This window comes from Callorhinus ursinus, unplaced genomic scaffold (assembly GCF_003265705.2).
Source record: "Callorhinus ursinus isolate GAN/ISIS: 27379988/994484 unplaced genomic scaffold, GSC_fseal_2.0 scaffold2, whole genome shotgun sequence".
NCBI lineage: Eukaryota > Metazoa > Chordata > Mammalia > Carnivora > Otariidae > Callorhinus > Callorhinus ursinus.
The window spans coordinates 107839444-107851813 of NW_027397064.1; the positions used below are offsets into that span (position 1 = coordinate 107839444).

The following is a 12370-nucleotide window of genomic DNA, read 5'->3' on the forward strand; positions in this document are numbered from 1 at the left end:
CCAGCCGAAGCTCCACCTCACCCTGGCAGCCTTCCCTGGCCACCCCAGCTTGTGCTGACGTCCCTTCTCCCTGCTCCTCTTGCCTTCTCCGGCGGCTGCAGGCCTGTCCTACGGAACGCAATCTGCCCCAGTCAATTTAAGGGAACTTAAGGAAAGAGGGGGTTTCCTAGGAGGGCAGGGACGCAATGTCCCGATTTCCAATTTTCATGATGAAAAGATACCCCTTTCAGGGTCCCTGCCATGTGCGTGCTGGCCACTCAGCTCGACCCTCGACCCTCGGCTCCAGTAGCTCCTGTAGCTGCCCGCACAAGGGCAAGTGGCTACTCCTTCTCATGAGCCCAGAGCCAGGATGTACCCACCCTGGCAGGTAGGGACCTGCCCCTGCTGCTCCCTCCCACTCCTGAGTGTCCAAGGTCTCCTGTCTCAGCCTCTCTCCTGCGTCTGTGTCTTCCTCCTCCTCAGTTTCCTCTGCTTTGGGCCCAAACATGGATGCCCGGGCTCTGGGCTTCAGAATCTCCCTAGTCCAGGGCTCACAGTGGAACGAGGGCTCCGAGGCCCTACTCCTGAGGGCTGGGGTAGAGAACTGGATTGACCCCTGGGTCAGGCGACTTTCCTGGGCACGCCTGGAGGCCAGCAGGACAGGGTCACATGACCCCTGAAGGTGCTCGGACTTTGAGGGGCGTGGTCAAGCCCTCACAGCAGGTACGGAACTCGAGATGCCAAATAAATGTCGACAGACTTAAGGACTGGCGCCAAGGCTTCAACCTGGACCTTGTACTTCTGCCCTTCTCTTTCCCAGCGTCCCAGCCACGGACTGACAGCAGCCTTTCCAGAACCCAGTTTGTTTTTCTCACTTGTTTGCAAAGGTGACCAAGAGGTGCCAGGAAGACCTGAGTCGACGCCAGCCTGACCACTTCGCAGCTTGGTGAATTTGGGCAGCTAATAAGAGATTTCTGAGGGTCCTCATCTGCAAGGTAGAGATTATGGGAGTAGCCACGTGCCCTTGTGCGGGCAGCTACAGGAGCTACTGGAGCCGAGGGTCGAGCTGAGTGGCCAACATGCACATGGAAGGGACTCTGAAAGGGGTATCTTTTCATCAGGAAAATTGGGAATCAGGACATTGCGTCCCTGTGTAATTGACAGTGTTACTACCACATAAAATAGGTGCATCTTATAATTAATGGCATCCTAGGTTTGGTGAAATATGGAATCATTACCAGTTGAGCTGATCTGGGGAAAACTGCAATATCTCTGGGTAAAAATGTCCCCATCTGCCACAAAGACACAATGTCCCTCCTTCAGCCAACCACCTTTGAGGCCAAAATGGGACCTTATCTGTAGACGGTTTGACAGTCGCCCATCCCTCCCCACCCTCCCTCCTGGATGGCACCAACTGGGGGACAAAGGTGGGCTTTGGGCAAACAGGGCTGTCCGGACCTGGGAGCCTGTTTGTTTATCTGTGGAGGGGGAGGCCTCAGCACCGAGGGTCAAGCAAATATTTGAGGTTATGGATTAACTCACGCCCGGTTCAGGCTGTCATGGCGGCGGGACGGCAACCCTGCAGTTTCTCCCTGGCCCACCCCAGTAAGTCCCCTTCATGGCAGGTCTGTGACAGGGGATGGAGGAGGGATGAGCAGATGTGAAGGTCGAATCCTCCAGCCAGGGTTCTAGAGGCTGGCTAGAGCTTGGGCTAATGGGACATCAGGGCTCTGCCACGGGCCGGGCCAGGACGCCGGCTGACATTCCTCAGGCCTGGGTGCCACAGTCCCCAGGGGCCTTCTTCCCAGCCTTGGAGGCAAGTGGAAGTGGTCTGAGGGCTGCCAGGGCCAAGGGACATCTTCAGGGGCAGCTTGGAGCCCAGGACTCCCCATTCTCCCCACCTCACCCCCACCTCTAAACCTAGGGTGTCTGATTTAAACAAATGTCAGAAACAGTCTCCGGGGGAGTCAGTGAAGACGGAAAGTGATGTCAGATGGAGTAGGGGAGTTTGCAGGTGGGGCAGGCAGGCCTAGCCCTCGGGCTTGGAGGCAGTGGAGGGCTCGCTCCTCAGTTTCCAGCCAGCAGGGTTACTTCTGGGGCTTTGTGGGGCACCCGGTAGTTTGGGGCAGGGGTTAAGATTCCAGGCCTGGAGCCACATAGGCCTGGGCTCGGGTCCTGGCTCTATCACATCCTGGTTGTGGGTTTTCAATAAGCTATTTCCCTCCTCTAAGCTTCAATGTGACCACCCTCTATGAAATGGGGTGATGACATTAATACCTCCCTCGTGGACGTTATGAGTTTTAACTGAGATAATAAAAGCTAATATTTCCTGAGCATTTGCTGTATACAAACCTTGTCTTAAGAGCATTATGTGGGTTAACTCATCTAATTCTCACAATAACCCTATAAGGCAGAAACACAGTTTTCCTAACCAGGAAACTGAGGCATGGAACAGTTAGGTATCTTGCCCAGTGTTGCTGTCCCAGAGCTGGGATTTGCACCAAGTGGTCTGACTTTGGTGTCCTGCCTTCTGAACCATGTATAAATTGCTTGAAAAATGCCATGAATGTCCGATAAATGTTAGTTATGCCTCTCAGCCTGGCCATTAGATCAGCAAAGGCACCACCCCCTGACCCTCAAAGAACAGGGCAAGAGAGGACACCTGCCATGGCCCTTTTGTGCTGAGTCCCCTTTGATCTTCCCCAGGACTCTGTGCCCTTTCCACTTTTCCTCTTCAGCCCTCCGATGCTGGGCAGCTGCTGTGATCCTAGCCCCACACAGGCAAGGACACTGAGGCACCAGTGGCTGTCCGTCTAGTGAACAGGGAGCCCCAGGCCCAGCCCTTGCAATCAGCTCCCATCTGGCACCGGGGCGGCAGGCAGAGTAGGGGCCGGTGGGGGCTGCTGGAAGCTCAGAAGTCCTCCTCAGACAGGTGGCAGCAACTCCAGAATGTGGCAGCTCGCAAGCCTCTTACTGTTGGTGACCATCTGGGGAACTTCCGGCACACCAGTTCCTCCTGGTAAGGCCACCGTCCCCCTTCCCTGGGGCCCTCGGGGTCCTCACGAGGCCCCTTCTGGTGCTGCACAAGGCCCCCACCCCGTGCAACATCTCTTCTGAGCCTCAGCGTGACATGAGAGGCACCGTGGGGAGGAACTGCCTGACAATCCCCTGTTGGAATCCAGCAGCTGCCCCCGCTGGGCAGGGGCGGGGGGACTGTGACGGCACAGTACTGTGGTGACCACAAGGAGCCCCGGGTGGGGTGAGACATGTCCTGAAGCTCCTTCCTCCAGTCTGGGAGTACGCCACACAGTCCCCTAGGCCTTTCCCCTCCACCCACCCAGTCCCTTAACTGCCAAAGCTGGGCCTGGCCAGCACCCACACCACCACCGCAGGGCAGCCTATCCTCCAAGGCTCGAGTTCAGGGACTGCCCTGCTCCACCCCTCCCTTGCTGCCTCCCCCCCCCAACACCACCACCCAACAGGAGGAAGCCAGGGTGCCTGGGAGGTCTGAGGGGGAATAAGCTGCCAGTATCTTCCAGCAGGGCCCCCCCCCCCCCCCCCCCCCCCCCCCCCCCCCCCGCCCCGAGTCTCCTGGAGGCACACCAGCTGCTGCTGGCATTTGAGCCTCTTCTTGGGCTTCTTGAGCTTTGAGACAGGTCTGCCGTCCTCCTGGTCTGCCCGCCAGAGGGGAAGGCAGGGGAAATGCTTCACTCAGGGGAGGCCAAGGAGGGGAGCGGAGGGAGGCGGGACAGCGGCAAGACAGGGTTGCACAGGGGCACTGGAGAACGACGAGACAGTGAACTTTGCAGGCCTGGTAATAACCACAACATACAGCCAACATGCGTCCCTGGGTGCTCATTCCTAGGTCAGACACTGCGCTGCTTGACACCATTATCTCATCCTCAGGGTTGCGCGAAGAAACTGAAGTTTAGAGAGGCAAAGGCACTGGCTCAAGGTCACACAGAGGTCAGGCTGGGTCCAAAGGGAGGGCTGGCTGTCCAGCGCATGTACTCTGAATGGCCAAGTCTCCTGTCCTCCAAGGCTGGCCATCTGCTGTGTGTGGAGGAAGAGAGCAGAGGAGCAGGGGAGCTTTAAGGCCTGAGGGCCCAAGACAAAAATATCTTCTGGGACTCACCACAGAGTGGCCCCCACCCCAGACCCCTCCCCCCAATGAGCCTCCCCTCCCCTCCAACCAGACTCAGTGTTCTCCAGCAGCAAGAGGGCCCACCAGGTTCTGCGGATCCGCAAGCGTGCCAACTCCTTCCTAGAGGAGATCCGGGCAGGCAGCCTGGAGCGGGAGTGCGTAGAGGAGATCTGTGACTTCGAGGAGGCCCAGGAGATTTTCCAAAATGTGGATGACACAGTAAGGCCAACTGGCTGGGTGCAGAGGATGAGCCTCAGGGGCAGGCTTGGTGGCCAGCAGGGGTCTGGAGGAGCAAGCTGGGGCCCCACTGCTGAGGCCCTCTTAGGAGTCCGGGGAGGCAATGGGCACCAGCCCCTTCTCCATCCAGCTTGCTCAGGGGTGGGGGGGGGTGTATGAGTGGAATGAAGAGGACACTGGCCCTACGGTCTTGGTCAGGGCACATGTGCCTGCAAGGAACAGAACTCTGTAATTAGCTCCAGGAATAGGGAGTTTGGGGAAGCTGGGATTCCCAACAACCCCACTGGAGGAAGTTCAGCCCGTCCTCGGCCCACAACTGACCACTACTGCCTGCCCCTGTTCTCTGTGACCAAAATGCCACCCTCTCTGCTTCCAGCCACACACCTGCCGGTCAGGGGATGTATGACCCAAGACTCCCTGATGTCTATCTACATACACTCCCTCTGTGCCTCAGTTCAAATTCTCAAGAGGCACAATCTGATTGCTCAGGGAATCAGAGGGAAGAGTTCTTGTCCTCTCTGGCTCCCAGGGCCCCGTGGTGGCCGTGCTGAGGTGGAAGGATGGACTGGTAAAGGAGGTGGCTATCTGATAGAAGGCTCAGACCCACTCCATCCCCAAGGGCTTACTTGAGCTACTAGGACCAGAAGTTGTGCTGCTACCTGGGGTCCCCTTCTAAGCTGTCTATAGGGATGCCCTTCCTTCCAAGGCTAAGGGGGGAACTCTGGTTTACCTACTTGCCTAGATACCCACTGCCTCTTTTCCCAAATGTGCTCCTCAACCTATGCCCAAAGGACTTTCTGCAGCCACAATCTGAGCACCTTACCCTAAGTTCTCCCAGGCCCAGCAGGGCAGAGCCGCTGCCAAAGGGACCATCAGGCTGGATGGTCCCAGACCAGCAGCAGCAGCAGGGCCTCAGCTGGACAAGCAGACCTTCTAAATCAGCAATCAGTGTCTAACCAACAAGGTCTCCACTTTGAGAACATGGCTCAGGGAAAGATCACATCCATGAGAGGTCCAGAGAAGCCTAAAGGAGTGATGGAGGCTGGAAGGAGGCAGAGCAGCTGGGTGGGAGATTTGGGTCCCTTCCTGTGTAAAGGCCCTTGTGGTCACAGACGGTCCAGACAGCAAGCTTCCAGCTGCATTGGGGGTGGTGGTGCCTGGGATGTGGGGTGGAGATGGGCAGCAGGGGGCAAGGAGGACTGTGGCCCTGCTCAGAGTGCAGTTGTACCAGCGGCTGGCAACAAGCAGGGGTAGACCCCTCTTAGTCCAGAAGCCCTTCCCTCCCCTGCCCCACGTGGGCCAGACTCAGGAGGCACCCCGTGGGCTCCCCATATACGTATACATGGGCTGATGGCCTCTGACCCTGCCCCTTTTCTCCACAGCTGACCTACTGGTCCAAGTACATCGGTGAGTGCGCTCTAGATCCCAGGCTGCGGTGCCCCTACCCCCTCGGGTTCTTTGGGCCGCTGCAGGGACGGGGAGGGGGCTGGTGGCACCAATGACGCCCCTCCTCCCATGTCGCAGACGGGGACCAGTGCGCGGCCCTACCCCCGGGACACCCGTGCGACAGGCCGTGTTGCGGGCACGGCACGTGCATCGACGGCATCAGCGCCTTCCGCTGCTACTGCGGCCGCGGCTGGGAGGGTCGCTTCTGCCGGCACGGTGAGAGGGCCGGCCGCGGAGGGGGGGGGGCGGGGGCGGCGGGGACCCCGGGGGCCAGGGCGGGGGCCGGGACGCGCCGCGCCACCGTGCGCTCCCCGCGCCTCGTCCCTGGTCCGCCCAGAGGTGAGCTACTTCAACTGCTCGGTGGACAACGGCGGCTGCGCGCACCACTGCCTGGAGGAGGAGGGCGGGCGCCGCTGCAGCTGCGCGCCGGGCTACAGGCTGGGGGACGACCACCTGCAGTGCGAGCCCACAGGTGAGCCGCCCCGCCCATCCCGGGGGTGGGGGCGGCACCGGGACGCTCCCAGGGAGGGGGCGAGGAGGCGGGCCGCCAGGTAGCTCATCTCCCAAACTCTGAGCGGGTGTAGGGGGCCAGGCCTCCAGCATCTTCCTCCATCTACCTTGGATGGCTTTATTTTCTGAAGACACCCTGTCCAGCCTGGCATCCCATTTCCTCTTTTACCTCTGGCTTCTCTGAGGAGAGACAGGAACCATGAGTCTGCCTTCTTTTCTATTTTCCTTCTTATACATTTTAATTTTTATCAACTTTGTATGTGTCCTAGGAAGTGAGAATTTTACAACTCTTATCATGAATTTCAGCAGGTTGCTCCTCAGTGTGGGTCTTTTGTCATTTGCTGTACAAGGCCCTTGATGGACCCTTTTCATGTGGAAATTCCTATCTACTGCCTCAGGCACGTTTCCTTAGTTTTTTCTTTGATATCCTCCCCCTGCTGTCTGTATTCTCGCCTCCTGGACCTCCTGTTACTCAGATCTCTTTCCTCAGGATTGCCCCTCTAGGTTTATTATCATTTCTGTTTTCCATCGCTTTGACTTCGTGTTCTTTTTCCAGGGAACCTTCCACAATGTTATATTCTGACCCTTTTACTGGGAAGAAATGTCTAACTTTTTATTTTGAAATAGAGATTCACAGGAACTTACAAGGAAATGCCTGTGAAACAGCTGGCCTGGGGGCTTTCCTTCTTGGAAGGCCCAGGTCACTGGCAGAACCCCTACTGCCCAGCTCCTCAGGTCTCTAGGCCATGTCCTGAGAGGAATCCTCCAGGTTCATGTTAGAGTGGGCACAGCCTGCCTTCCAGCCCCCTGGAGCAGAGTAGGGAAGAGGAGCTGGCGTCTGCCCAGTCTGCAGATACCTGCGTGACTCCTTCTGGTCAGCCTTGGATGTCACTCTTTCCTGTGGCTGGAGCCCCAGATCACAGTCTCTGGTTCACCCTGTGCAGAGAAGACACCTGTGGTCTTTTGCAGGGCTGAGAGAGGAGAGTCAAGCCACTGGGGCCAGGGACAGAGGTCTAGGGCTCTAGCAGTTTCACTTCCAAACTCAGCATTCCTGTCTGTAGTCTCAACCTGCAGTGTGTCCTTCAGAAGCACTGAGGCTTCCAGGGGGTTCTGTAATAAAAGCAGTCTGCTGCTGGAATCCCCTATTACTGGCTGAGGTTTTCGCTTTCTCACTCAGCCAAGTCAGTTACCATGTCCAGCTTCTGCAGTTTTGTTGCTGTTGTCTGTCTCTATTCTCTGCTACTATGCAATTCCCCTGCTGATGGTTGCCCACCGCTCCTACAACAAGTCTAAAGCTCTCAACTGTGCATGCATGGTCCATCATGAGCAGATGCTGGAAGCCCTCCCGGCCCTCAGTTCTCTGTCCTGTGCTCTCTCCTCTTGGCAGAGGACCTCACGACCGTGCTCAGAGCTACTTTGGGGGCTCTCCAGGAATGCCCACCACTTCCTCCCCATAATTTCTTACCTGTGTTAAGAGCTTGGTGGCATCCCAGCATGAGACTTTACTTATGTCCCTCAGGGATTACTCCCAGCAGCCCTGGGTATACTGAACTCAGAAGTTTAATCTGTCCAAGGACACATAGATAGGTAGTGATGCTGCTTGGTGTGGCTCTTACCATTAGGTGGCACTGTTTGTTGACCGACTCACTAACCCAAGGGGATTGGCAGGTTACTGGAATTGGATGCCTCAGCATCGCCTATCCCTTTAACCCTACAATGGAGCAAACTAGCCTGCAGGCAGGAAGTAGACAAAGATGGGGGGGGGAAGTCTTGGGGAGTAGTGCCTGGCAGGAACTCACTTGCTTCCCCCTATCTTCAGTGAAGTTCCCTTGTGGGAAGCCAGGGAAGCGACTGGAGAAGAAGCGCAAGCACTTGAAACGTGACACAAACCAAACTGACCAAGTAGATCCAAGGCTCGTCAATGGGAAGGAGACCAAATGGGGAGAGAGCCCCTGGCAGGTGAGAGGAGAAGCAGCTGTTCAGAAGTTGGGTCAGGAATCACTGAGCCCCTGCTGGGAGTTCCTGGTCAGGAAGCACAGATGGAGAGAGGAAATGCTGCCTTCATTTGGGGTAGGGGGCTGTGCTAATGGTGAAGCAGTTTCAGGGAAAGCTGGGGGTACCTGACGGGAGAGTAATGGTCAGGGCAGGGTGGGTCGAGCACAGGGGCATGGGGCAGATGTGCAGGAAGGTGAGTCATAGTTTTAACAAAGAGCTGGAAAGATAATGCGCTGCTGGTGGCATTTTAGGCAGAGGTCTTGCCAACGGGAGAGGTGTTTTGCTTGGGAGAGAGCTGGGAGGGAGGGTTGACCCTGAGGTACCTCTCCAGACTCACCATGAGAACTAACACTTTTATTTGGTCCCAGGCACTGGGTGGGTGGGGGGGGTACAGAAATCAATAAGCAGGGGATTGGCAGGCCTTGGGGAGCTCATAGATCCTGGGAGGGTCAGGCCCCTAAACACAGCCGCTCAATGGGAACCAAAGCCAGGATGGCCAGTGGGATAGGGAATTATGGAACCCTGAGGGGGATACTCAACACAGCCTGCAGGCTTCAAAGGCTTCTCAGAGGACTTGAGTCCCAGCCTGAGCCCCGAGGGTGAGCAGAACTCTCTGGGTGCTGCTAAGGATGACTATAGCAACAGCATGGGCAAAGGCAAGGAGATGCCCTCCAACCGTCCAACTCTGTAAGACACACAAAAATAGAAAATGCCAGCCAAGAACTGTAAGTCCATGCCTGTGTGACCAGGGAACCCAGGAAAGACCTAGCTATGCAGCCAGTGCCTCAGGCTTGAGAACCATGCTGGGGCTGTGCCGAGAGCCGCAGGCCCTGACTTGGAGTTGTCAGAGGTAGGCTTGTGATGTCACTGCCCACTCCCATTCCAGGTGATCCTGCTGGACTCAAAGAAGAAGCTGGCCTGCGGGGCAGTGCTCATCCACACCTCCTGGGTGCTGACAGCGGCGCACTGCATGGAGGACTCGAAGAAGCTCATCGTCAGGCTTGGTGCGGGCTGCAGCAGGCAGGAGGGGGCCTCCAGAGGCCTCAGGGAGGGGTGGCACCAGACAGGCTAGCCAGGTTTGGGGACCCTCGTCTTTGGGGTGCTTGAGCAAGAGGCTGCTTAAGGTCCCATGGAAGGTGTTGGGGGAGAAGAGGCCTATGTGCTCCCTCCAGCCACTCTTATGGTGAAATTTTAGACACAGTGGCACCTGGTATTTGGTAGGTAGGGGATTCTCTTCAAATCTGGTGGCCAGGTGCTTACAGACATGTGTTTGCAAAGTGAGGGGGTCCCACTCACATAGCCGGCTGTGTGTGTGGACCTCCAGCACCCTTGGTGAGGAGACCCACAAGGCTTCTACATGGCCTGGCCTCAGGGCCATGCTTCGCACAGACTGACGAGAACAGAGCTGAGCAGTCCAGGGCCACAAACCTGGGCCCCACTCTACCAATTTCTGGAAGGGGCTCTCCCCACTGTGTAGGCAGAAAAGAAGGAGAAGATGTATTGAGAATGACCAAATTCATATTCCCTACAATTACCTCCAGCACAGCCGATGGCCAGTGGCCTCTCGCGGCACTCGGTTTAGGATTTCCAACTCCTCCCCTCCCCCCCTACTGCCCCTGCCCCTGCAGCAGCCATCAGCCTTGCTGGAGAGGATCTTGTCTCCTGTGTGTGATCCAGATCTTCCCTGGCAGAGCCTGTGGGTCCTCTCTGGGTCTTGCTGCTCTTGCCCTTTCCCCATCATGGCTTGTCACTACCTTGCTCTTGGGCTGGCACTGCTAGAGGAGAGTTGTGTCTCTCCACTGCAGTTGCTCCACGTTCCCTTTGGGGCTCTGGTGTGTGTCCTGGGCTTCCCTGCTGACTGCCCACTGCTGCTTACTTGCCAGCCCTCGCTGCTCCGTCTGGGAGTGAGTACCGAATTCCAACCAGCATTCGGCCCCTTTAGGACTGACACCATAGCCATTACCACTGGCAGGGATCTGAGGCACAGACTTATGGCACTAGTGACAGTGCCTGGGAGACACAGTGACCACTCCCGGTGTGGATCCACTGGCTGCCCCGAAGCACTCTAACCGCTCCTCTGCCCCACAGGGGAGTATGACCTGCGGCGCTGGGAGAGGTGGGAGATGGATGTGGACATCAAGGAGATCCTCGTGCACCCCAACTACAGCAAAAGCACCACGGACAATGACATCGCACTGCTCCGCCTGGCCCAGCCTGCTATCCTCTCACAGACCATTGTGCCCATCTGCCTCCCAGACAGTGGCCTTGCAGAGCGCGAACTCACCCAGGTGGGCCAGGAGACCGTGGTGACCGGCTGGGGCTATCGCAGCGAGACCAAAAGAAACCGTACATTCGTCCTCAACTTCATCAATATCCCCGTGGCCCCACACAATGAGTGCATCCAGGCCATGCACAACATGATCTCTGAGAACATGCTGTGCGCAGGCATCCTTGGGGACTCACGGGATGCCTGTGAGGGTGACAGTGGGGGGCCTATGGTTGCATCCTTCCGTGGCACCTGGTTCCTGGTGGGCCTGGTGAGCTGGGGCGAGGGCTGCGGGCGCCTCCACAATTATGGCATTTACACTAAAGTCAGCCGCTACCTTGACTGGATCCACGGCCACATTAGAGCTGAGGAGGCCTCCCCCGAGAACCAGGTACCTTAGCATCCCTCAGGCTTGTGTCCGAACCCCAGAGGCCACTCATGGAATGGGGGCTGGATTGCTGAACGGCAATATTTGAGACATTAAAGGGGACATGTAACATGCACACCAGCTACAGTTCTGTCTGTCTTTGCATCCCTTTTCTGCGCTGTTCTGGAGGGAAGTAACATTTGTGGAGCATCTACTGCATTTCTCACACTTTATGAACACAATCTTATTTGACTTCTGAAACAACTCTGTGGGGTGGGGAAGAGCAGGTCCAAGTTTGGTGAAGTCTGAGGCCGATAACATTTGGAGGGGGCTCTCTATACGAAAAAGAATAAAAAATGTGCCTGTAAAACTGTGAAAGCTCCTCCCAGGGTCTTGGAAGGAGCCTACATGAAACAGAGATATGGAGGCCAGAGCTTTATGGTAAACCCAACAATGAAGGGAGAGGTATTGAGCTCATATTACAGAGGAGGAAACCAAAGTTCAGGAGTGTTTACGTGGTAGAACCAGGATTCCAAGTCTAGGTCTGACTCCCAAACTATTGTGCCCCTGTCTGGTCTCCACTGTTCTTGGAGGGCGGCTGTGTTGAGCACCTGCTGGGTATAAAGGCCATTATCAGTCCAGTGGAGGAAGTAACCAGAGACTTGGAAGGTGTTGGTTCAGCTCAGCATGAGCTTACAGTGTAGTTGGGGAAGCTATTTAAGGACAATGTCACACAATCGTGAACAGCAGTAAGCAAGAAGTTCTGTCTTGACCCAGCCTTCTAGGCATAACTGGTGAGACAGAGAAAGAAGTAAGGATATACCTGATAAAAAGGGATAGAGGTGAGACAAGCTGAGACAATTAGCTGAAAGTCATACAAGTAATCTAACTCTGTGTGGCCTTGGCCAAGTCATTCTCTTCTATAGGCATCAGTAAAATAAAGGGATTAAATGAAAGCAGTGGTTCTCAATCCTATCTGTACATTTGAACCCCCTGGGGAACTTTCACAAACATCTACCTCCAGTTGCACCCTCAGAGACTCTGGTTTAACTGATTTAGAGTAGGGGACCCAGACATCGATATTTTAAAAACTCCCTAGGTCATTTAAAAGTGTGACTGGGTTTAAAAGCCACTAGACCAGATGGTCTTTAAGGGCCATTTCTGCTTGGATAGGTGCTAGTTCCAAGCGTCAGGACCAATGAGAATAAAGACCAACAATCTCCGAAAGGATAGCACAAGTGAGTCAGTAGTGAAGGAGGCCCTGACTTGGGATTATACCCAGCTTGTCAGAACCACAGCTGCTAATTACAGACCAGAGAGCTACCAGGACCCATGGAGTTATCTACATGCAACCACAAGAGAAGAGGTGTGCCTGAGAAGGGCCCTGCCAAATTCATCTCCTAACAGATCTGGGAAAGGCATAGAT

At 56.0% G+C, this 12370-nt stretch overlaps 1 protein-coding gene across 1 annotated transcript; it reads left to right on the forward strand.

Moving 5' to 3' along the window:
• Nucleotides 1-1519: 1519 nt before the first annotated feature.
• On the forward strand, nt 1520-11080 carry PROC (protein C, inactivator of coagulation factors Va and VIIIa). The gene is made up of 9 exons (XM_073885439.1): nt 1520-1584; nt 2912-2998; nt 4176-4342; nt 5743-5767; nt 5885-6022; nt 6144-6278; nt 8136-8275; nt 9198-9315; nt 10400-11080. Exons 1-9 carry the CDS (start codon nt 1539-1541, stop codon nt 10975-10977), a joined length of 1434 nt encoding a protein of 477 aa, XP_073741540.1. The 5' UTR covers nt 1520-1538; the 3' UTR covers nt 10978-11080.
• Nucleotides 11081-12370: the final 1290 nt, after the last annotated feature.